The sequence below is a fragment of the Budorcas taxicolor genome, chromosome X, assembly GCF_023091745.1.
Source record: "Budorcas taxicolor isolate Tak-1 chromosome X, Takin1.1, whole genome shotgun sequence".
Taxonomy (NCBI): Eukaryota; Metazoa; Chordata; class Mammalia; order Artiodactyla; family Bovidae; genus Budorcas; species Budorcas taxicolor.
In genome coordinates this window covers 90,892,365-90,916,779 of record NC_068935.1, presented here as the reverse complement: position 1 = coordinate 90,916,779, position 24,415 = coordinate 90,892,365, and the positions used below count along the sequence as shown (strand labels likewise).

Genomic DNA, 24,415 nt, shown 5'->3' with positions numbered 1-24,415 from the left:
TTTTCTACTTAAAAAAGTAACCGTGCTTACTACATAGTGGAACTATATGTAAATTTGCTCTGCATTTTTCAAGTCTCCTGTAAATGTGTTATCATACTTTCATAATTTAAAAAAGAAAAAAAGTACATAGTGATGTATTATTGGAGATAACCTAAATAAGTACATGTTTGATTGAAGAAATAATTGCATTGACACATGCTAATTTCTCATTGTTGAATATAATAAAAATTTTCATGTATTCTCATGGACAAACTATATTCATAGAAATGTGTAATATATATGTTGGGCTTTTCTTCTCTACAGGCTTGTAAACTGAAATTTAAAAAAAAATGTGTAGTTGATTTATAATATTGTGTTAGTTTAAGGTGTATAACATAAGGATTAGGTTTTCTGTTTTTGTTTTATGTATTTTTCTTTTTGCAAATTATATTCCGCTATAGGTTATGACAAGATATTGGGTATAATCCCATGTTATACAATAAATTTTTGTTGCTTATCTAAAAAAAAAAGTGCCTAAGGCGATATGACAGCTAAACACAATGTGGAATCTTGAATCTAATGGCAAAACCAATACAATATTGTAAAGTAATTAACCTTCAATTAAAATAAATAAATTTATATTAAAAAATGCAGCAAAGATTCCATGTGCCACAACTAAGACCCAATGAAGCCAAATAAATAAAGAAATATTAAAAAAAATTATAGTAGTGGAAAAAATGATGAAATTCAAATAGGTTCTATACTTTCATTAAGAGTATTGTACCATTGTTCATTTCCTAATTTTGATAATTGAAATGTAGTTGTATAATTTCTTAACATTTGGGGAATCTAAGTGAAGGATATATGGGGATTCTTTGTATTGTTTTTATAACTTTTAAAAAGTCTGAAATTATTTAAAAATAAGAAGGTTTTAATTCTAAAAAAAACAATGTTTAAGGAGGAGGGAGACAAAATGTCTAGAAAGGACATAAAGAGTGAGGACACCTACTCTCATGTCCTAATCTCCTGGCAGGAGGGGTATGAGGGGGCTGCTAGGGGAGCAGAGTGCTCAGGGAAAAGCCAGATTTCTATTCAAGTAGTTGTTCTCAGTGAGGGATTGAACAGACAGGCAAGGGGTGTTTTGGGAGCGTTTTTGACTGTCAAAATAATTGGAGATTACTTGTGACATTCAGTGGGCACTGACCAGGGATGCTCAGCATTCTGCAGTGCACAAAACAGCTCCACACGGCTAACAATCATAATGCATCCCATGCAACTTTAGAATGTTCCATCAGACAATCACGTAGGTGAAAAACCTGTTCATTCATTCATTCATTCAATAAACATTTATTGAGAGACTACTATGTCCAAGCATTGTTTCAGGTAATAGGGATACATCAGGACACAAACAAACCATGTCTTCCCTTCTGGAGTTTACAATTGAGTGCGAGAGTCAGACAATAAACAACAAACATAATAAAGATGTAAATTACGTTACATAAGAGGGTGAGAAGCACTATGGAAAAAACAGAGCAGGGTATGTGCTAGGGGAGTGCTACAATTTTAAATATGAAGGTCAGGGTAGGCCTCATTGAGAAAATGACATCTGAGTAGAGGCCTGAAGGAGGTGAGGGCATGAGCTTTGTGGATATTGGAGGGGGGAGCATTCTAGGTACAACGGATGGCCCAGTTCAACCTCCTGAGGTGGATGTGTGCCTAATATGTTCAAGTAGCCTAGAGGAGGTCAGGATGGGTGAAAGAGAGGGAGTAAGTGGGGAGAGTCATAGGAGATAAGATCAGAGAGCTTATGGGAGCCAGATTATGGATTTTAATATATAATGACTTTTCCAGTAATTCAACCATCATATAAATTGAGGGAAGATTGCACTTTATTTTGTTTAGAACCTTATGAAGAACTGCTCATCATCTAGGAAAATCACATCACCCTATCCATGGTTTCTGAGTCACAGTGTAGCTGTCACACTCCCAGGTACAAGCATTATATGTACACTCCCAGGTACAAGCATTTTATGTATATATATATATATATATATATATTCAGGACCACTCCATTATGTTCAAGACCACTCCATATGTCTTCCAGTGGAATTATATCCCAGTCTTTACATATTGAAATATATATTTTAAAAGAAAAAAAAGATAATGAAATATATTGCTTTATTATAAATTATTTTTCCTTTACTTCTCCCTTATATCCAATTAGAACACTATATTGGTTTTGAGGGGAATTATGTGTGTAGACAGATTCTATTATCTATGCACTTCAGTTCAGAACAGTGAAGGAGATATTTCAAAATGTACATTATAAAAATGGAGTGCTGTGTCCAAAAGGTATGCGAACCACTAAGGCAAGGCAAAAAAACCCAACAGGACTATTCAGAAACCAGGGTGAGAATGAAGGGGATTTTGCTGATGACTGAAGGTGAGTTCCAGATGCCTGGTCAACTCTGGGGCTGTAATGAGAAGACCCCTGGTCTCTGGTTTTCTTGTAGTAACTAACATGATACAGGATAGGAGCCTGATTCACTTTTTCATCTAAGCTGCTCCCCACCCTACGGGGGTAGGTCTCACATATTTAACACAGTAGCTGGGGAACATTGTCTCCTCAGTGAGGCCAGAAGCAGCCTAAGACCAGGCTCCGTTTTTTTACCCACAGAACAGACAAGAGCCCCAGACTAAGCTGATAGGCACTCTTAGGTTAAGCTCATTGCTATAAACAATGTACCTCTAACCAGTTTCGGGATGGGAAAGAGGCAGAAAGAGGAAAAGCAATAACAGAGAAAGAAAACATTCACAAAGAAGAACCAATTGGGGTGGGGGGAGGGTCAGAGACAGGAAAAAATAAAGGCAAAGGCCAAGAGAGACTATATTCTTTTCAATCATAACAGTTATTATTTATTGACACTTTTCTAGGGGCCAGGCAGCAGGGCAAAGTGAGGCACATGTATTGTCTCAGGAGATTATTAGACTCCCATTTGACAGATGAGGAAACTGAGGCCCAGCTGGGTGAGGCTCGAGGTTTTACAGCTAGTTTTTATTGGTTGGATCAGGATTCAGCCTTGTAGGTCTGGGTGGTCTCCTATGTTTCAGAGAGGGAGCCAGACAGAAAGGTAAAGGCAGACAGAAAGGTGGGGATAGACACGGAGTGGAGTGGGCAGAGAGAGACGGAGACTTTTGAGACAAGCAAGCAGACAATCACGTGAGCTGCAGACCTGAAAAGTACACCGTTTACCAAGAGACAGAAATGAGGGGAGCGCGGAGGGCAGGCATGGGGGTGGGCTCCGCAGGGTACTTACCTGGTCGCTGTCTGGGGCCGCAGTAGCACTCGCCCTCCTTTTGCTACCCGCACGATCCTCCGCAACCTGCTGACCTAGGGTTGAGAGGCCGCCGGGATAAAAACTCGCCCAGGTCCAACCTCTCACGCGCTCCGGCTAGGCATCTTCCCCCCCGCGTCCCTTACCCCCACTCTTTACAGAGTCTCACCGGGAACCTCGGGCCGTCGGTGCCGCCACTGCCTCGCGCAAGAAGATTCCAGGTACCGGCAACTGGATCTCGCGAATGCACCGGATGCGTCCCTCCCGCCTGCCAGAGTGCTAGGGGTGGTCGCAGGCCGCCGCTGCTACAGACGGCTCCAGGATCCTATTGGAGGAGTGCCCTCCTGTCTTCCCTGGGATTGGCTGGAGGTGGAAACACTTTATTTTTACACCTCCCCCCCACTAGGATCCAAGCCCAAGAAAACCCGCCCCTCGGGGGGTCTTTGATTGGTTTATGAGCCAAGCCCATCCTTTAATAGGATTGGCCAGGAGGAGGATTGTCATCGCTCTTTGCCAGTCGGTTCGACACGTCTTCGGGCGGTTGGTTGGGAGCACGCAGGAGCGAAGCCCAAAGTGAGGCCTGGCGCGAGTCACTGGACAATCTGAGATGCGCCGCTTCTTGACGTTTTATTCTCCGTAAACCACCGCTCCGCTAAGAGACACGACTCTGCCCCCAGTTTCCCATAGGTTACCGCCCCCCCGCCCCCACCTGCAGGCATTTCTGAGCCAGGTTTCTCTCGCTTAAAGTGAACGTAGTTCCCAGTTTTATCCCTGGAGGATGAGGTGGTTATAGGCGTCTGGCCAGTCACCCACCAGCCCCTGCTACTTGCTGATTAAGACATTGGTCAAGTGACAACCTCATTCAGAGCCTCAGCTTAACCATCTGTGAAATGGGAAGATAATTTTTAAAATCTTACCTGGAAATGCCATCCATTCAATAGGGGATTCAATGAGAGAACATAAATTAGTTGCCTGGAGCATAAATAATTAAGGTCTCCCCTCCCAATTCTTGCCTTTGCCGTTGTTTCAGATTTAGGGAACTATGGCTCAGAGAAGCAAACTGATTGACTTAAGGTCACACAGCAGTACGACCCAGAATAAAACCCCGGCTTCTGTCCTCCAGACGAAAAGGGTTTAAGAAGGGAGGAGATACAGGAAGGCCTTTCCTATTATCAGGGTTTCTTAATTTGGGTTCACAAACCTCACTCCAGTCCAGCTGGGACAGGGTTTAGAGGGGTTCCTAAATTTGGATGGGGAAAAATGTTTTTTTTTTTTTCTCCACTCTCCTGTAATTGAAATTTAGCATCTTTTCAGCAAAGAATATAACTCACCATAGTAGTAATAGTACCTGTGACTCCATCACTAATAGAAATCACAGAGATTTTCATGTCATATTATAGATGTTGCACATTTCTTGAAATATATAATCTCATCTCTATCTCAAAAGCATATTTGTCATTAGACTGTCCATTAGATCTTGTGATTGAATGGGTTAACAAGGAGCAAATATATTACTATAACACGTTTTTCTATATTTTAATAACAATATTTAAATATACTCAATATTTTATGGCTTTAATTATTTTATTTTATGCATTCAAAAGATACTGTTTTCTGAGAAAAGATGCATAGGCCTCACCAGATCACCAAGCAGGTCCATAGCACCCAGAAAATGTTATGAACACGTGTTTCAACTCTGTGCTCCAGGGGGACAAAAACTTGGTCTGTTCATGTTCCCTTGCTGTGTTCTTATCACTGAGTTTCTATCAGGCACACAGCATGTGCTCAATAAATATTTATGGAATGAAAAATAGGATGCTTCCCTAACCATCCTCCACATCCCCAACCACGGGAGCCACTGATGGCCTTTTTGGTCACCAAAGAAGGAGGGATCTAGTTTCCTGAATTTAGTTTTGTCCCTGCCAATCTACTTTTAGTCACAGAAGTGGGTGGCACTTTAAAGGTCTGGTCCTAGGAAGTCCTGGGAACCTTACCCTCAGGAGGTTGCTCCAGGCTTCAGGGGAGTGGGGTGGAGTTGTGATGGATATAAAGACAGGTAGCTTCAGCATGGGAACAGGCCCTGGGGCACATTGGATCTACAATTCCTCACTCTCCTCCTGGTTTCTGTTTGGGGTCCCAGCAGATGGGCCTGTCTTCATTAATCTTCAGCAAAGAATATATTCTGGAGTTGGATGTGACCTTAAGGACTTCTAGAATAGTCCTCCCTTTTGGAGAACCAGATTGGGCAGAACTGAAGCCACACCACGCACTGAGGAGTGAGGGCACAGGGAAAAGATGTCACTCTAGACAAATAACATTTTCTTCTCCCATGCCTCAGTCCAGGACATGAGCATCCTGGCCAAGTATATTAGAATCCCATAGTTGGGTCCTAACAGTGTCCCTGAAGTCAGAGGCCCTCTCTGACAGGGTGGATAAAGAGGAGCCAGGGTGAGAGGCTAGGGATTTAATTAGAGAGATAGAGAGGAATCAGAGAAGAGCATGATGAAGGCCAGATTTCAGAGGTTTGCTTTAAGACTAGACTCCATTTGGGATCTTAGGCTGGTTGCTTTTCCTGGGCTGATCCCCCAGCATGATTAGTCTGTCTGTAGATGGGAAAACTGAGACCCTCTAGAGAGGGTGAGAGAGTCACTTTGTGTTCCAGAGTAGACTCAGGCAAGGATACCCAGGCTATCTTTCTCCAGGTCCTTTGCCCCTGCTGCTTTCCCCTCCCCTCCACTGCATCACGTGCTCATTAGGACTGACTCCAGATACTGCTCATAGGTGTTTCTTTCCTTTGTCCAAGATGCCTTGACTCAGCATCCTGTACTCTCAGCTTCGGCCCTGGGGCAAGATGTTCCCCCTTCTGGGCCAGAGTCTCCTCTACCCACTTCTGATAGTGTGGTCCCAGGTTAGAACCAGAGGCATCTAAGCTTCCATGCTTTCCCCAAAACATTTATCAGGATCTGGAGTATATCCAAGATCTGGTATTCTAACCATTTCACAGGAGGTCCCACAGCAACCTGACAGTCATCTCTGACTTCTTTCAATCCCTCTTTTTCTATACTTAGAGCCTGTTGATTCTAGCATCTTAAAAGCACTCATAGAATACACACATTTCTTGTGCAGGAGAATTCTAATTAGTTTATGTAAATACTTTCCCATCAAGGAGTTGGAGGATAACTCCCCACTCCCTAAGCACGGGCTATGCTTAGTGGCTTCCTTCCAGAGAGTACAGTATGGAAGGTGGGGGAACGGAGTGACTTTACAGTGGAGAAACCTGACATACACTACCTCAGCCAGGTGATCAAGTTAACATCAACAGTGATAGCACATATTGATAGCATGTACCTTTGATATGATACAAAGAGAATGGTACTTTATTTCTGCGGTCCTCCTTTCCCAAACCCATAACTCCTGTCTAATCATGAGGGAAATACTAGACAAATCCCAACTGAAGGACATCCTGCAAAATACCTGACTAGTATTCCTCAAATGTTGATGACTCCAGGTCATCAAAAATGAGAAAAATCTGAGAAACTGTTACAGCCAAGAGGAGTCTATGGAGACATGATGACTAAATGTAATGTGTCCTAGATGGCATCCTGGAACAGAAAAAGAAAATTGAGTGTAAACTAAGGAAATATGGACTTTCATGGGGGCAGGAGGAGAAGGGGACGACAGAGGATGAGATGGTTGGATGGCATCACTGACTCGATGGATGTGAGTCTGAGTGAACTCCGGGAGATGGTGATGGACAGGGAGGCCTGGCGTGCTGCGATTCATGGGGTCGCAAAGAGTCGGACACGACTGAGCGACTGAACTGAACTGAACTGAACTGATTAATAATGTTTTGATATTTGTTCATTAATTGTGAAAGACATATAGTACAAATGTAAGATGTTAACAATAGGGGAAACTGATGAGGTATACTGGTAGGATATAGGGACACTCTCTGTATTATCTTTGCAATGATTTTGTAAATCTAAAACTTCCAAAAGATAATATACCTCCCATATCCTTCCCCATCACGCCATTCTCACCTTAGGTATAGCATCCACTTTCTCACTGCTCTCCCTCCCTCAAATCAATGCTCCTGGCAGCCAGCAGAGGGCATGATGTAAAACACAAATCAAACCTTCTGAAGCCTTCCCCAAAATAAGAGCATCGGGTGGAAAGTTCGGGAGGTATATTGCAGAAGACATACCCGGATGTCTGGGATCTCTGTGTAAGTTATGATTAATAAAGAAACTGGGAGGTTTGTGTGGTGTTCGTGGAAATAAAGTTCCTGTATCCAAAACGTAAAGCCACTGGGCCTTTCCTCAGATATCTCCCAGATAAAGCCTGTCTTTCAGACGTCCAACTCCTGACCGTTCCCACCCTGCCCCCACAGCTACATCGTAATTTCCCTTTTCTCTTCCTTTGAAAAGTAGTGAAAGTGTTAGTTGCTCAGTCCTGTCCGACCCTTTCCGACCCCATGGACTGTAGCCCGCCAGGCTCCTCTGTCCATGGAATTCTCCAAGTAAGAATATTGGAGTGGGTAGCCATTCCCTTCTCCAGGGGATCTTCCCCACCCAGGGATCCAACCTGGTCTCCCGCATAGCAGGCAGATTTTTTACCAACTGAGCCACCAGAAACCCCTGCTTTTATCTCTATGCAAACTCCCCAGCCAGGACTCTCTTTTTTTCTTGTCTTCTCTCCCAGGTCCAGCCCCAGAGATCATGCACCTTCTTCCTGAGAGAGCACTTATGCATTACTGGTTTAAGTCCTAACTGATATCATTTTTATTTCACTACATGCGAATGAAAAAAAATGGATTCCTCTAGCTCCCCCCTCTCCCAGCTCATACTAGGCCCAAGGAAATGTTTGACGCACGATAAATAAAAAGATCACTGAATAAAATGTTCCAGGGCGCAGGGCGTTTCTGTGCGCATGCGCGGAGGGGAAGGCGTGGGAAGCTGTTAGCTACCTGCCTGGGTCTACTGCGGCCTCCGGGAGAGGGAGGGGCTTCCTCAGCCTCGCCCTGCCATTGGTCAGAATGGTCCGCATTGACCGGACGCAACATCTCTGCGGTAGGGAGGAGCTCGCCCCTAGCCAGGCACCCCCACCCCCAGCAACTACCATCTTCCTGGCCCCTGCATAGACGAGGCACCTACTTGCGGGCCTGTGGGAACGGAGACTGGCTGCTGGGGACCGTGCACCGAGTGGGACAAAAGACTCGAAACAGCACTTTGAATTTGCTCACACTTTTATTAGGATTACCAGGGTCCAGAGGGAACGAGGCGGGACTTCTGGGGGAGGGGGACAGGAATACCGCAATGGCGAAGCGGCCTTGCATAGACACCGAGGCGGGCTAGCGGGCACAGCTGGGAAAGGTGAGGAATGGAGGAAAAGAGACCTGGGAGAACAGGGTGGCAGCAGAGCCCCCCAAGGCCACAGCAGCCCTCCCCGCTTCGGGATCAAGGGTGTCCACTCCACACAGCACGAGGAGGGGGATAGAGGGGCCCTGACCAAAGCATCACGATAATACGTTTAGCAGCACACAGAAGCCTGCGGGGGAGGAGGGCTAAAAGGAAGGGGGAAGCCCCCATTCCCTCCCCCCAAAATAAGAATTTCTCAATTACTAAACCATAAAAATAAACTTTAAACCCGTGTACGAAGTCAGTCACCCCCCAGAAGTGCAATGCGGGGCCGCTCGGCCCTAGCTGATAGGGAGGGCAAATGGGGCAGGGGGAGAAGGATATAGAGAAGCAGCCCCTGAAAGGGTAAGACGTTTATCCCATTTTGCCCCTCTTTCCCGGGATGGCCCAAGGGTTTTGGACCTGAAGCACCTTCTCCATGTCGGAGTCTTCTGAGTCTTCCTCTCCTGAGTCTTCTTCGATTCCTTCATCATTGCTGTTCTCACCTTGCTCACTGCCTGCACAGGAAAGAGAATCAAGGAGAGGAAAATGGAAGAGGGTGGTTAAATGGACAGGTAGATGTCACTCTTCATAGGGAACAGAGCCCACAGTCAGGTTTTGGGGGGCCTGGGACCACTCATCAAGCACCTCTGCTTGGAACAAGCAGCCAAGTATGTGTGTGAACTCAAGCTAAGAGAGTAAGGGGCAGTGGGAGGAAAGCAGGAAGGCAGGGTGGGCTGCCCCTGTCCTAATTGATACATCTCTGAAAGTAGCTTTTTCTCCCAGTGTATGCAATGTGTGTGTCTCTTCCTGAGCTCTGACTTCAGCTGAATAAACCTTCTATTCATCCAGAGGCTGCTCCCTCTTTTTCCCTGGTGTGATTCAAATAGGCCTAAGTCTGTCTTTTTTGGCCCAATTCCCCACCCCTGCTCCCACACTAGGGTTGTGCAGATAACTCTGCCTCCCCTTTTCTGAAAGGAGATGCCACTGAGTGGGAGGGGATGAGGCCAGCAATTCCCTCAGTTTCCCTACCTAAAAATATGTCTAGATTAAACCTACTCGCTCATTCAACTCCTTTCTTGGTGCCCTCAGTGGAAGTTTGCCAGGGATACCATGGCCAAAACTCCCAGGAGTGGCTGGTCCTCCTGCTCCTTCCACCTCCCCCCACAGGGCTGCCTCTCCTCTATTTTGCCTGAGCTTCAAACATCCCCCCTTGTCTGCCTTCTGCCATCTCCTTCTTAGCCAAGGTTTGACTCTATTACCTTAACCCTTGCTCATCCCTCCCCCTTCCTACTGTGGTCTGGCTCTACCCTCACCAAGCCACTGAAACTACTCTTCCCAAGGTCATAGATCATCTATTCAGCTGCTAATACAATGAACACATCCTGGCCCTCATTTTACTTGCCCTTTCAGGACCACTGGACACTGCTGACAATTCCTTCCTTCTCAGAATGTTCCATGACCTAGTTCTCCTAACTCTACCCTCTCAGAGTCTGTTTCCCCATCTATAAAAGGAGGATAATAGTACCTACTTCTTAAGAGTTGCTGTGAGAATTAAATTACTTAAAGCAAGAAAACCATTAGTACAGTGTCTGGCACATAGTAAACACTTCATTAATGTTAATTGGACCCAATTAACATTAACTGGCCCCAGAATCCAGATATAGGATTCTGCCCTGGCTTGTTACCTCCTTTCTTTACAATTTCTGACTTCCTAGACATACCACTAACCACCTGCCTCTCAGACACCTGTACCTGTGTCCAACAAGCCCTTCCAACTCCATGTTCCTCTCTGCATCCCACCAATCCCACTGCCATGCCCTTCCCCATCTCATGAAATGGTGCTTCCTTTGGCCAGTCATCCAGGCCAGAGCCAAACATGGCAGTTACCTTAAATAATGCTTTCTCCCTCAACCCTCCATATGCAACCCTTCCTCAGCATTTCCCAAAGTGCTTTTTTTGGTGGGCAGTGAACAATGGCTTCTGTGATCAATGTTTGGGAAATGCTGACTTCCACAATGTTTAAATAGGTTTCTTAGAGCAGGATTTATCAGAGCCTTTCAGGTGCCAATGTACATGTGACTCTACCTAAGGACATTATTGTATGCAATATTTCCTCAACATATTTGACCACTGAACCTTTTTGTGAGAACCTTTTGGTGAAGGGTCTTTAGAAGACAACTTGGTAAACCCTGACAAACAGACTATGCATTTTCACCCTTCTAGGTTCTTTTTCATGTGATCCCTTCCACCAAGAATGCCCCATAATGCTCCTTAATGTGAAGGCAGCCTCCAATTCAAATGTTACTTTTTTTCTTTAGTTCTCCCCTTCCTGATTCTGGAGATACAATTAGCTCCTCCCTCCTCTGGGATCACTGAGTACACTGTTCACTTCACCCCCAGCTCCCCAAGCAAGCCTGGGAGTTCTCAGAAGGCCAGGGCTGGGTACAGAGTGTGCTGAATTGCAATGTGTTTGCCACTTTTTCCCCTCTGTGTGTGAACCTGTCTTAATTTACCACTCACTGCCTCCTATCTCTTCTCTCTGCTTCATTTGTCTTGTGCTCTGTTACAACCTATCTGCCTATCACCAAGAACTGAAATTTGTTTCTTTGGTTTTGTTATGTTTGTAAATTAAATGTTCCTTGGCCTTGCTTAATTTAAAAACTTACTGAGAATGCTTTTTTCTTTTCTCCACAAGAGCAGATTGTGCTCATGCCTTGATACTCTGATCCTGGCCAGATTTTCTCTGACAGGAGAAAGGAGGTAAGACAAAAGGTGAGGGTCCAAAGAAAAAAACAAAACAAAAAACGTGAGGGTCCAGCTCACCTTCCTCACTGCCCTCCTCCTCTTCCTCCACTGACGATTCTTCTTCAGAGATGTTCTCTACTTCGTCCTCATAGTCATCCTGGTTGGTATTGTTATGGTGATCCTTGTCAGAGTCTTCAAGGTAATTCTCATAGTCTTCAATGTCTCTGTCATCATCATCGCTGCCTTCATTGTCACCTTCGTTGCCATCATCATCACTACCTTCATTGTCACCTTCATTGCCATCATTATCTTCAATATCACTGCCATCATTGTCTCCTTCATTGTCACTGTCACTGCTGTCCTGGTTGTTGACACTGCTCCTTTGGTTGCCATCTTTGGGGTTCTCATCATCACCATTGGGGTTCTCATCAGCATTCTCATTGTTGTCATCAGGGTTCTCTTCGTTCTCATCAGTGTTGTCATCTTCAGGGTTCTCACTGTTGTCATCAGCACTCTCATTGTTATCAGTGGTTTCATTGTCATTGGGGCTTTCATTGTTGTCGGTGGTCTCATTGTGGCCAGGGCACTCGCTGTCACAGAGGCTCTCACTGATGTCAGTTATCTCGTTGTCAGTGGTCTCGAAGCAGTCAGTAGTCTCCATGAAGTCAGAGATCTTGACGTCATGAATGGTCTCATTGTCGGTGATACCATCACTGTCTGAGGTCTCTCCAATAATGTCTTCCATGATGTGATAGTCATCAGAGTCTTCCACGATCACCACTTCATATTCATCCTTGTTTTTACTGTGGGGAAGTCTGGGGTTGAGTATAGGGTTGGTGGGAGGTGGTGTACCCAGAGCAGACAAACACTGAAAGGTGGTAAGTAACAGGGGAGGCAATAGGCTACAAGGGTTCCCTGGGATGAGGCTAGGTGGGGAGAGTCCCATTTCTAACCCCTGAGCATAACCTCAGCCAATCACACCCCATTTCTGGGCAATATGTTTTACCCACTTGTAAAACATATTGGATTAGATCATCTCAAAGGTCCCTTTTGGCTCTATGAATACTGTGTGACACTAGCCTAGTCTTTGCCCCACCCCTAACAAACCACCTCTCAGCCATCAACCCTCTGCCATCACCTTTCTTCTTTTTCTTGCTTCTTTCTGCTTGTTCTGTAGCCCCCTTCTCCCATCATGTAGTAACGCACAGGGTTAACCCACAGGTCATTCTTGATAATCTGTTGAAAGAGACAGGGGAAAGGAGCTATGAGCACAAGTCCCAGAGCCTACTCCCAATCCCCCAGGCACCTAAGGGTAAGCCTAGCAAGGTCTTCCCTGACAATGCCAGGAGGGGCCCCACCTCAGCAATCCTGTCAGCCTCTGGGAGGCTATGGTTTGAGAACCAGCTGAAGAAGCTGTGGCTGGCATCCTGGTTCCCATGCCTGTGGGCCTGAGGTTCCTGGCCCCGGTGCCAGCGAATTGGGGTGGAGTGAGACACCAGCCGGCCTGGGGAAAAAGGAGGCTATAGAGAGGGCACTGGACAAGGTTAGATGGGGGGGATGAATTTGCTCTGGGGCTACCTCTTACCTGAGCGGTTGCGCTGGAACTCCTTGACAATCACCATATTTGTGAAGTAGGGGTTTGTCTGGAAGTACAGCTTCATTTTGTAGCCCATGGAGATATGTCTGAGATCCTGTACCTGCTCAGGGTGGGGGTAATGGTGGAATTCCCACCACACTGTGGCTCCTCCCACCCAATCCCCCCTCACCTCCAAGGACCAGATTCCTTGCCCAGTCCTAGTAGAAAAGATCTCTCTTTGGCCTGACCTGCAGGTTGGTCAAGTAGCGGAAAATGTCTTCATCACGTTGGTTGATCAAGATTGAAATTTTGGGGTGGTTGAGGAACTGATGGAGGGAGCAGTTTAGGTCAAGGAGTGACTGTTCAATGAGAAGGAGGGAAGGCAGGCCACGTGGGGCTAGGCAGGGCAGAACAAAAGAGAGGCTGGAGCAGAATTCCTTCTGTGCTCATGTGATGTACGTGGAACAAGTAGGTCATGCAACAAGACCCATACTTTTATTCCCATGATACCATGTGGTGAGAGCCTGTGTTTAAAAATATCAAACCTCTATATTAGGTGGCCCTGCCATGGTTCATATCTGCTGTGTGTTTGGGTGCTGGGAGTCTATACCCAAGTGATGTTGTCTCTGAGTGTTCACAAGACATTGTGTGTCTGGGGGCTAAAGGCCCATGTCCAAATGATGTTATATCTGGTTGCTGATGGCCTGTTGTCACATGATGTTATATATTTGGGTGTTACGGGTATGTGTCCACATAATGTTGTGTGTCTGTGTCTGAGAACCTGTGTCCAGGTGATGGTGTGGTCTGGGTACTGAGGACCTGTGGCCACATAATACTGTGCCTGGGTACTGGGGGCCTGTGATCATGTGATATGTATGTATGACAGTATCAAGTGTCTGTGTCCATGTAATTCTATTAGGATGTTAAACCCATGTGTTCCTAACATGTTACATGGTCCCCCAGAGATAAGCTTATCACCAACAGTGAATTATTGTTATTTCCTTCATTTAACTTCTTAATCTCTATTCCTAGATACCCCTTTTCCTGATTCTTCAGGGCACTGCCCCCCTCCTCTCCAGCCAGGATTGGGGTCTCCCTAGAATCTAAGTAGAGACCTAGGCATGCACAGCCATGTGTGACTTGGGTACCCTTTCTGGGCCAATTCTCTGCTGTATGCCCTTCCCCTCCTTCTTCACTGTCGTCCCCCTCTCCCCACTCCTCGTTTTACCATCTCTGGTCCAATTTTTCTGGTGTGTCTCTGTCCTCCCGCTTTCACTGTCTGTGATCCATTTTCTTTTAATGCTATGCTCCTTCTCTTTCCCTTTCCCATGTGGTCCAGTTTTAATGGGCTCTCCCTCCCCCTTCACCATCCCCAGTCCAGCTTCTCTGATGTTTTGCCACACTCCTTCCATCCCTTCTCCACCAGACTTCCTCATTCTTCCAACAGGGGCCCGCCCCCACACCCTTTCACCCAGTCTGTCCCTCCTCCCACCGCCCCCCACCCAATTCTGGTCATGGGCTCCTGGCCCATGAGTATAGATGACAAGGATACTGCTTTGACCCAGAAGCCTGGGATATGCTGGATGATAAGATCTCTGCGCTCCAGGAAGGGTCTCCGCATCTGGATGAACTTGCGCTTGAGACGGAGGAAGGCCTTTCCTGCCTTGATATTCACCGCCTCCAGGTCTAGTTGAATGTTTTCCAGAGCCTGCAGGATGCACTCTATCTTCTCAGCATTCTTCTCTGGGCTTTGCCTCTTCACCTTCCTGGGCTTTCTCTTCCTCCTCCTCCTCCTCTTCCTCACGCTCTCCTTTTCATCCTCGTCGTCGTCTTCCACGATGATGACGGTCTCTTCTCTCCCCCTTGGACCGGCTAACCTCTGGTACCCCCGCCCCCCTGCGCTACAGGTTTCTAGGGCCTTCTCTCCTGCAAAGCTGCTGGGCTCCGTCACCTGGAAGTCAATCTCCAGGCTTCCCCCAGAAACCTCTGAGGGAGAGAGCGTTTCTAGGCTCTCCGCGAGAGGGGGCGACCCCCCGTACCCTGACTCGACTGCGGGCTCCCAGTCGGGACCCCCAGCCCCCAGGGTGAAGTACGCGCGGATACCCCCCTCCTCGAGAATGACATAGGGCGGAGGCGGGGGCAGAGCGGGGCCCAGTCCCACCCCCATCATGTCAGCCAGCACCTGTGCCGCCTCGGTTTCCTCCTGGAGCCTCGGGCGCTGCTGAGGTGGAGGCAGGGGCAGGCGCAGGAGAGGAGGAGGAGGAGGAGGAGGCGGCGGCGGTGGCGGCGGCAGCTCGCTCTGAGGGGGCTCAGAGCCACTAAGGCGGCGGGCCTTGGCCGGAGGCCCTTCATCTGCGCGGTCCATGGTGACCGCGTTCGCACAGCTCGGCCCTTCGCGCTCGGCCGGGCCGCCGCTGCTCGTCACACCGCAAGCGAAAATGCCGAGCCTCACGCGACCAGCTCCGCTCTCAGCCTCGCTGTGGCGCTCCCTCCCACAGCTCCTGCCGTACTCCCTCCGCGCCAATCGTCAGGCCCCGCCCCCTCGTGACGCCAGGGGCCGTCCCGCCTCGCCATTGGCTTCCAGCCGTCGCGGCGGCCCTTGCGCCCCCTAGGCCTCCGCTTGTTCGCACGCAATCTGCTTGCCAACACCGCACCTCATCACTTTCCCATTGGCTTCCCTCAGGCCCGCCAATCACCCGGCTGACTCCCTCAGCGACCGTCTGGACTGTGCAGGGCGATTGGCCGCGGGGAGATCTGAGGGGAAGAAGCCCCTCTCCCTCACCCGCCAACGTTTTATCCAATGGGAAAAGTACCAGTGGTTCTGAAGACCCAAACGCAAAACAAAAAACAAGCGCAAGCAGTGAGCAGGATGTGCTCAGATAGACTCGAGAGCCTCGCTGTCATTCTCTCCCTCCTCCCCCCTCCCTGTCGGCAACTACGCACTTCTTAAATCTGCCCCTTCCCCTCGGCCCTGCTTTCGCCCCTGCAGCGGCGAACTCGGAGGCGGCGAACTCAGGGCTCGATTGGCCCTGAAGGAGCCTGGGGTTTAGAAATCGAAGGTCTTTCGTTTGGAGCCCGGTTTTGACGTGGCGTTTCCCATTTCTGCAAAATGGCTCTAGCAATAATAATCACACCAAAAAACTAACTTCCTCTGCGTCATGAAAATTATTGTGATTCAGTTCATCCGCTAGATCTTTCTAGGACTATTTCTTCAACTCCATACTTCTTTCCACCCTTTCCTCTCAATTTCCTCAGTGTATGCTGCTTTTAATTGTATTTTAGATTTTTTGGGGAGGAGGGCAAATGGATGGTCTCTCATGAGGCACAGTGGTGGGGTTCTGGTTTCCGTCTGGGACTCGTGTCACAGGTCTGTTTCTCACTTTTAAACCCTGACAAAATCACTGCCTTTTTCTGAGCTTGTTTCCTCTCCTCTAAATAAGGTGTCACTAAAAAGACATTTAGAAAACTGCCCATTGCAGTCTTGTCGTGGTAGCAGAGAATTGGAGACACCTACGCGCCGAAGAATTGATGCGTTTGAACTGTGGTGTTGGAGAAGACTCTTGAGGGTCCCTTGGATTGCAAGGAGATCCAACCAGTCCATTCTGAAGGAGATCAACCCTGGGATTTCTTTGGAAGGAATGATGCTAAAGCTGAAGCTCCAGTACTTTGGCCACCTCATGCGAAGAGTTGACTCATTGGAAAAGACTCTGATGCTGGGAGAGATTGGGGGCAGGAGGAGAAGGGGACGACAGAGGATGAGATGGCTGGATGGCATCACGGACTCGATGGACGTGAGTCTGAGTGAACTCCAGGAGATGGTGATGGACAGGGAGGCCTGGCGTGCTGCGATTCATGGGGTCGCAAAGAGTCGGACATGACTGAGCGACTGAACTGAACTGAACTGAACAGACACATCATCCAGGAGAATGAATAAGAAAAATGTGACATATGTATAAGATGGACTACTAGAATGAATTAGGTGTAAACACGGCAACATGGTTGGATATCTCAAAAAACAGAATGTTGAGTGAAGAAAGAAACGGAACAAGATTTATAGTACAATACTGTTTATGTAAATTAAAACACATAACAATACCATACATTTTCCACATATACACATATATGTAAATAAAACATGAATGGTGGATTGGAAAAACACACGTTAAATACACAAGAGTGGGGTGCCTATGTGGGAGGGGGGATGGTATTAGGGATGGGTGAAGTGGACCAAGCAAAACAAAAAAGAATATAAGGGCTTCATATGGACCAATGATGTACAGTGTGCCAAGAACTGAGGAGTATGGTCAACTCAATTCTGTGCATCTCATAGAGTAAAGTAATTGAGAGTCCAGGGAACAGGCTGGCTGGAGAGACTCCCAGGCTTGTTTGTTTTTTTCCCCCTGTGACATCCATCCCTCTGAATTTAATCAAAGCTTACCAAAATCCCAGCTGTATACAGTGGATCCTTCTGAAGGGCTCCTATCCCAGAATGAGCAGTCCCTCCATAAGCCATTACTTTGTGTATGTGTGTGGGGCATTACCTAACCCAACAGTTCCCCCAAGTTTGATCCCCAATTACCAGTCCCCATTCTCCATGGTGGTCCAGTTTCAGAAACACCTTATCTGGGTTTTTGAGAGGAGACTCATACAGGAGTTGGGAGTGGTACCTGGGAGCTCCAGACTTTTGGAAGAGATGGGATTCTCAAGTATCCTGTCCATGTTCAGAGCCTGGGCCAGGGGAGGAAGATCTTTTGAGATGGGAGGGAGTCTACCCTCTTGCTACATCCATACATATCATTTTCAAATTCCATCTCTCTGACCACTCTACTTCCTGCTGCAGGCACATACTGTTTTTTCTTCTCTCAATTAGGTGCATATGTGCACATGTGTGCTCACATGCACTGTATATGTCTCCACATACAGGCATTTGCTCACATGTGTGCCCCAGGCCAGAGTGTGCCCCAACAAAGTCACACAGACACACTGTCTCACTTGACCATACCTCCCTACATGTGGTCATTGCAGATAGGGCACACACCCACCCACCCACACACACAGAAAGAGAAAACATCCAATATAGCATTGTTCATTTCAGTTTTCCATTTACAAAATCCAATGGTGAATCCAGGCAATTAGAAAAAAGAAATAGAGGAAAATCCTCCTGAATGTACCCTATCTACCCCCACCCCACTCCCTGGGAAAGGCACCCCCATCACTATCACTGAGAGAACAGGTACCCCCCTGTATACCAGTCTTTCAGCCACTCTGGCCTGCCTTTCCAGGGCCACTGCATAACCAGGCTCATTAATGTCTCTCCTGCCTAGAGTGCCTTCTCCATTCCTCTTGCTTAAGTCAAGGCTTGCCCAGTTCTGGAGCTGTGTTAGGGTAGGGAGGGAGTGTAGGATAAGGGCTTCTATAGGGGAGAGAAAGGGGGTGGAAAAATACAGATCTCCCCCTCTCCCAGGAGATGAGAGGGGGACAGAGAACTTGGGAAAGACCAGGCAAAGAATGCCAGTTTGGCTCACCAGTCCATTAGACTTGATATGCACCCAGAGTGGGCTCTGCCCTGGGAAGGAGGCTTTGGATCTCCCACCTGGGGAATCTGGCTGCATTCTGCTCCACTTGGGGTGGAAGTAATGGTGGAGGAAAGAAGAGGGGAAGGGCTGTTCAGAGCAAGGAAGTCGGGGGCTAAGGGCCCAGAAGGCCAAGGGTTACCACAGAGGGGCTTGAGGCCCCTGAGGCTTTAAGGGACAAAAAGAGGTCAGAGAGGAATGGACTCAAGTCCACAGTGCCTTGGAACTTATACCACTATGACTTACCAAGGCCCTCAAAGAATTTTCATCTTCAGGAGAGTAGCATGAACTCAGGAGACAATTCTGGGGTTCAACACTGCTCTGACCCCAGACTTTGGGATTCAGCCATTCTGGGGAGTTTGACTTTCTCCCTACACTTCCCTGGAGGGGTGCTGCTCCTGCCTGTATGACACCCACATCGACTTCAGCGGGGTTGGAGTGGATTTCCATCCTCAGGAAGAGCTGTAGGATGGGGATCCTGGAGGCAGCTTGAGAGAATGCAGCCAAGCTGTCTCTTCAGCTCGAGGCATATTGCTAGCATCCTGCTCTTCACCTAACCTGGGCCCATCCCAGAGGCCCTTCTCCCTCCCCTCCTTGCTTCTCAAACAGATGCTCAAGAAACACTTGGGAGGTCTGGACATGGTAGGGATGGATAAAAGATTGGCCTTGGGACCAGGTTTAGCCTAAAACAACATTGCACACAACATAGCAATTAAACCTTGCTCCCTGGGGACCGAGCACCCACTTTGGTCCCTCTCGTCAGCAGATCAATTTCATCCAGGCCTTGCTAAAGGACTTGGAAGGAGAGGGTGTGTAGGAGCAGAGGGGACAATAAGAGCTCTAGAAGTCTATTTTACAGGACAAATTTCCCCCTTCTGGACAATGTCAGAGGAGAGACATTAGAGCAAGAAAAGCCTGTCTCCTCAGCTACGAGTAGGAAAACCTGCATTTTCAGTTTTTTCTTTTTCTGAATTGTCACTTCTGAGAGAGAGAGAGAGGAGAGAGAGACTGTAGAAGTGGAGAAGGAGGAGGTGGAGACAGGCCCCACAGGACTAGAAATGCATCTTTCCCAGTCCCCACCCAGTCCCTAACCCTGGGGAGGTGTTGGCAAAGGTGCCTAGATTCCAGGTTGTTCCAGGGTCTGGGGCTGGAGCTCAGAAAGAAAGGCTCATGTATGGAGCCCTACCTCTTCCCTTCTGTTGGCTCCATCGTGGTGGCCACAACCTTCTCCCTGCCTGTCTGCCTACCAGCCTGCTTCACATCACACAGTAGGGTTCTCTAGGAGCTGGGGCACCTGTGCCCCAGCAGGGGGCGTGAGTCCTCAGGCACTTCTTGAGGTCCTTGTTGAGCAGGAAGCAGACGATTGGGTTGACGGCAGCCTGGGCGAAGCTCATCCAAACAGCAGTGGCCAGGTAACGGTGGGGCACGGTGCAGGCTTTCACAAACACACGCCAGTAGCAGGCCACGATGTAGGGTGACCAGAGAAGCAGGAAGAGCAGTGTGATTGCGTAGAACATACGGCCCAGCTGCTTTTCACCCTTGACCTCGTCCATGCCCAGCAGCCGCCGGCTGGCTGCATGCCCATTCTGCCGGATACCCAGTAGGGTTGGTGGCATGGGCCCTCGGCCAAAGCCAGCGATCCAATTGGCAGCAGCCTGGCCAGTGGCCCCAGGGCCATGGAATGTCCAGTTCTGACTGATGGCTGGCACCATCTGCACAGGCTTCATCTTGCGGTGACGATACTCGAAGAGGAGCAGCTTGCCATAGACAGCATGTGTGGCTGCCATGAGCACAGCCAACATAAGCATGAAGCCCAGCGTGTCATTGGCCTTGAAATAGCGATGCTCAAAGATACACTGGTCCTCCTCACGGATGAACTTGTAGGTGCCCACGTCGAAGACAGGTGGGAAGGCCATGGCCACAGACAGGGTCCAGGCCATGCAGATGACAGCTGCGCATGTCCAGAGTGTCATGCGCTTGGCATAGAAGCGGTGGTGGGCGATGGCCATGTAGCGTGTGACGCTGATGCAGAACAGCATGAAGGCCGCATGGAAGCAAAAGAGCACAGCCATAAAGGCAACAATCTTGCAGCTGAGCGCACTGAAGGTCCATGAGGAGCCGTGGCGCACAGAAGCCAGCACAAAGGGGAAGCAGACGGCAGAGCGTATGCCGTCAGCCAGGCACAGGTCCAGCAGAAAGTAGTAAGGAGCCTTGTGCAGGGCACGGTCCTTGAGCACCAGCAGGGACAAGATGGCGTTGCCCGCCAGGCTCACGCACATGATCAGTCCCAGCAGCACCAGCTTCACGTAAGCCACTGCTGATGGTGGAGACAGTGCACCGCTCACCTCCTCGGGCTCTCCAGTGGTGTTGGCCATACTGAGGGGCAGGGGCTGCTCCCAACCCTATGGGGTCAGCCAGTCCAGTACGCGATGGGCCCCAGGGGACTCCATCAGTTGTTCTGCTGGGCTGCACCTGCAAATGAGGATAATGGGGGAGACACAGACACAGACAGAGGTATGAGGGCAGGAGAGGGTGTGAAAACACACACACAGGGGCAGAGAGAGTGAGAAAGAACAGAGAAAATGGACACCAATTGAGACAGAAATGGAGGGGATGAGAAAGAGAAAAGATAGGGAGACAGACAGAACCAGAGAGACAAGAAGAGGGGGAAAGAAGGAGAGAGTAGGGAGGGACAGAGAGAAACACAAGAAAAACAGTGAGAAACAGATGAAAAGGAAAGGTGAGGAAGAAAGAGAAAGGGCAGTGTTAGTGTGTCTATGCGGCCTCCCCTCTTACTCCCAGCTGGTGTCAGGCCCTGCCCCTGGCCCACTGCTGCTCCCCCTCCCTCCTTGCTGGGTGAGGGGTACTTCATCTCTCTGGATGTCCTTGGTTACCTCTTTCCTCCATTGGTGGGTCTGTGGGATGGGGATGTGGGTGCGGCTCTTCTCTCCCTTTGTAAAGCCCAAAGGTTGTGTTCTTCAAACTTTTAAAACTGCCACCCATAATAAGAAATACATTTTACATCACAATCTGATACACATACGCACATGTGCACGTAGGGCTGAACCCAAAGTTTCACAAAACAGTACAGATCCTATATGTAATGTACCTCATTAGCTTTTATTCTATTTCACAGTGGTTTTTTTTTTCTTTCTCTTTTTGGTTAACATTAGTGGCCACTCATTAAATAGGTTTCTTTATTCATAATGAATGTGTTTAGCACACTCATGGAACAGTGGGAAGATCAGTGTGGTTGGAACAGGGCGGGCAAGAAAGACAGTGGAAAGTGAATTCACAGAGGGGTCTGGGGCCAGATCATGCAGGGCTGTGGGCCATGACAAAGACTTGGGTTTTTACTTTAAATGAAGTGGGAAGTATGTGTGAACATAAAGATATAGGTATGCTTGTATGTACTCATTTCTTGAAAAACTATTTATTGAGCATCTACTGTGTGCCAGGCACTGGTGACACAGATGTGAAATAAACAGACAAAGGTCTCTGCTCTTGTGAAGTTGACATTCTAGATAATAAAGAAGATACATAGGTGAAATACAGTAGGTCAGATGATGATAAATTCCTAAATTTAGGAGGGAAGGGGGATAGGAAGCGCCAGGGGTGGAGGAAGTACAGTTTTGTTTTATTTTTGGAAGTACAGTTTTAAATGAGGTGGACAGGGAAAGCTTCATGGAAGAGGTGTCATCTGAGCAAAAAAATGGAGGAGGTGACTGAGCCATGTGGATATCTGGGAGAAGAGAAGTCTAGGCAGAGGGAATAGCCAGAACAAAGGCTCTGAGGTGAGACTGCATGTGGTACAGTTGAGGAAGAATAAGGAGGTAGGTGGAATGGAATGAGCAAGGGGAAAGTGGTAGGAGGAGAGCTCAGCAAGGTGGTGAGGTCAGATCACATAGGTCACATTGAGGACTCTGACTTTTAATCTGAATGAGATGGGCGCCATGGGAGAGTTTTGCACAGAGATAAGATGTGATATGACTCAGGATTGAATGGGATTCTGCTTGCTGTTGTGAGGAGCATAGACCATGTGAGGCGAAGGTAGCAGTAGGGATACTACTTAGGAGGCTCCTGTAGTAATCTAGGTAAGAAAACAGCACCTCTGTGCCCCCCTGCCCTGCTTTATTTCTCTTCCTGGAATTTCTCTCTTCTGATGCACTACATAATTTACCTTTTTTATAGTTGTTTTATTTATTTATATTATCATATAGTTGATGTAAGTATTATATAATTACAGACAGTGATTCACAGTTTTAAAGATTACACTTCATTTACGGTTATTATAAAATATTCACTTTAAAATTTTGATTTATTGCCTGCCCCTCCCTATTAGAAGGAAAGCTCCATGAGGGTAGGGATTTTCGACTCACACATTCTAGAAGAGCAGTGCAGAACCCACCGTAGGCTCTCAGTCAAAAGCTGTCAAATCAACTGGTTGAGGGACTATTGGGGGGGCTAGTGGCTCAGGGAGGGCCACCTGGAGGCATCCAGGTAGGATTTGCTGAGAAAGCAGTCTGGGCAGTGTGTGAATGGGAGGGCACAGGAAAGCTTGAGGGTAAATAGGAGAGCTCCTAGTGTATGAGGGCTGGGTGGGGGATGTAGGGTGTGATAGGATAACAGGGCAGGTTTCCCAGGAAAGGCAGTAAAGCAGAAGCCAGAGAAGCTCAGAACTCCTGCTGGGGCTGGGATGGGATTGAGGTTGGAAGAGGTGGGGCTTGAATGGATGTCTTTCTACCCCCTCCCTCCCTGGAAAAGGGCTCCCCTCTGCACTGTTTCTCAGTTCAATCCAACTGAGCCTGCCACAGCCACCTGGGGACAAACTTTTCTCATGGTACCCCAAAGTCTCAGAGCCAGTGCCAGTGGACCAAGAGAAGGTGCCAGGGCAGGGGCTTGAGAGAAGTGGAGTTGGTGGGCCCCTTCAGCCCCTCAAGGCCTCACAGCTCCCACAGATCTGTGGACCAGCTGATAGCTGGGTGTGTAGAAACATACACACACACACACACTCCTTAGCCTTGAGGAGTGGCAGGGGGAAGTGATAGAGACAGAGATTGAATGTAAGACAGAGTCAGAAAGACACACAAGTGACAAAGAAAGAGAGTGGAGCAGAAAGAGAGAGATGGAGACATAGGAACGTGGCGGGGAGGGGTGGGAGAAATAAACAGAGAAAGGATAGAGGTTTACATAGAGAAGAGGAGACAGAAAGAGGAAGAAGAGAGGAAGTCAAAAAAAGACAGAGACACACACACAGAGAAACAGAGACAGTGCAAGAGACCAACAAAGGAGAAATATAGAGACAGAAAGGGGAAAAGAGAGAGATGAAAGTGGGAGAGAGAGACAGAGAGAAAAAATAGAGAGAGAGAGAGAGAGGGAAGGAGGGAGGGAGACAAAGACAAAGAGATAGAAGGGCAGGGATAATGCCAGGAAAGGGAGAAAGATGTAGAGCAATAAAGAGACAGGGATGGGGGGTGAGAGACAGATATAGAGAGGTGATGGAGACAGAGAGAGGCAGAAATAAAGATGGATGCAGAGAGAGGGAGACACAGAGAGACAAACTAAGACCAAGGAAGTGGATAATGTGTAGCTCAGAGTCTCAGTGAAAACAAAAACAAACACTAAAACAGAACAAACAAAACAAAAAACCATAAAACAATACCAGCAAACAAACAAAACCCTGGTGTTGCCTGGAAAGCTGCGGTGATAATTAAAAAATGAGGAGAGGGTTCTGAGCACGGGCAGCCACAGCCTGGGACCATCCGACACTAAGGATGCATGTGCATATGCGTAACACGTACACACCCG

At 47.9% G+C, this 24,415-nt stretch overlaps 2 protein-coding genes across 2 annotated transcripts; both read right to left on the bottom strand.

Annotated features, from left to right (window-relative positions):
• Positions 1–8,554: 8,554 nt before the first annotated feature.
• Positions 8,555–15,505, bottom strand: TSPYL2 (TSPY like 2). The gene is made up of 7 exons (XM_052663182.1): positions 14,587–15,505; positions 13,283–13,360; positions 13,044–13,155; positions 12,817–12,962; positions 12,597–12,694; positions 11,537–12,261; positions 8,555–9,228 (listed from the first exon to the last, which is right to left on the bottom strand). Exons 1-7 carry the CDS (start codon positions 15,397–15,399, stop codon positions 9,086–9,088), a joined length of 2,115 nt encoding a protein of 704 aa, XP_052519142.1. The 5' UTR covers positions 15,400–15,505; the 3' UTR covers positions 8,555–9,085.
• Positions 15,506–19,863: 4,358 nt separating this feature from the next.
• Positions 19,864–20,982, bottom strand: GPR173 (G protein-coupled receptor 173). The gene has a single exon (XM_052663820.1). It carries the CDS (start codon positions 20,980–20,982, stop codon positions 19,864–19,866), a length of 1,119 nt encoding a protein of 372 aa, XP_052519780.1.
• Between the last annotated feature and the right edge of the window lie 3,433 nt (positions 20,983–24,415).

Coding starts and splice junctions, on each gene's coding strand:
- TSPYL2 (XM_052663182.1), bottom strand. CDS start 15,399: ATGGACCGCGCAGATGAAGGGCCTCCGGCCAAGGCCCGCCGCCTTAGT. Junction 13,156..13,282: donor GCTACTTGACCAACCTGCAG/GTCAGGCCAAAG, acceptor CACCCTGAGCAG/GTACAGGATCTCAGACATAT. Junction 12,262..12,596: donor AAGCAAGAAAAAGAAGAAAG/GTGATGGCAGAG, acceptor ACTTCCCCACAG/TAAAAACAAGGATGAATATG.
- GPR173 (XM_052663820.1), bottom strand. CDS start 20,982: ATGGCCAACACCACTGGAGAGCCCGAGGAGGTGAGCGGTGCACTGTCT.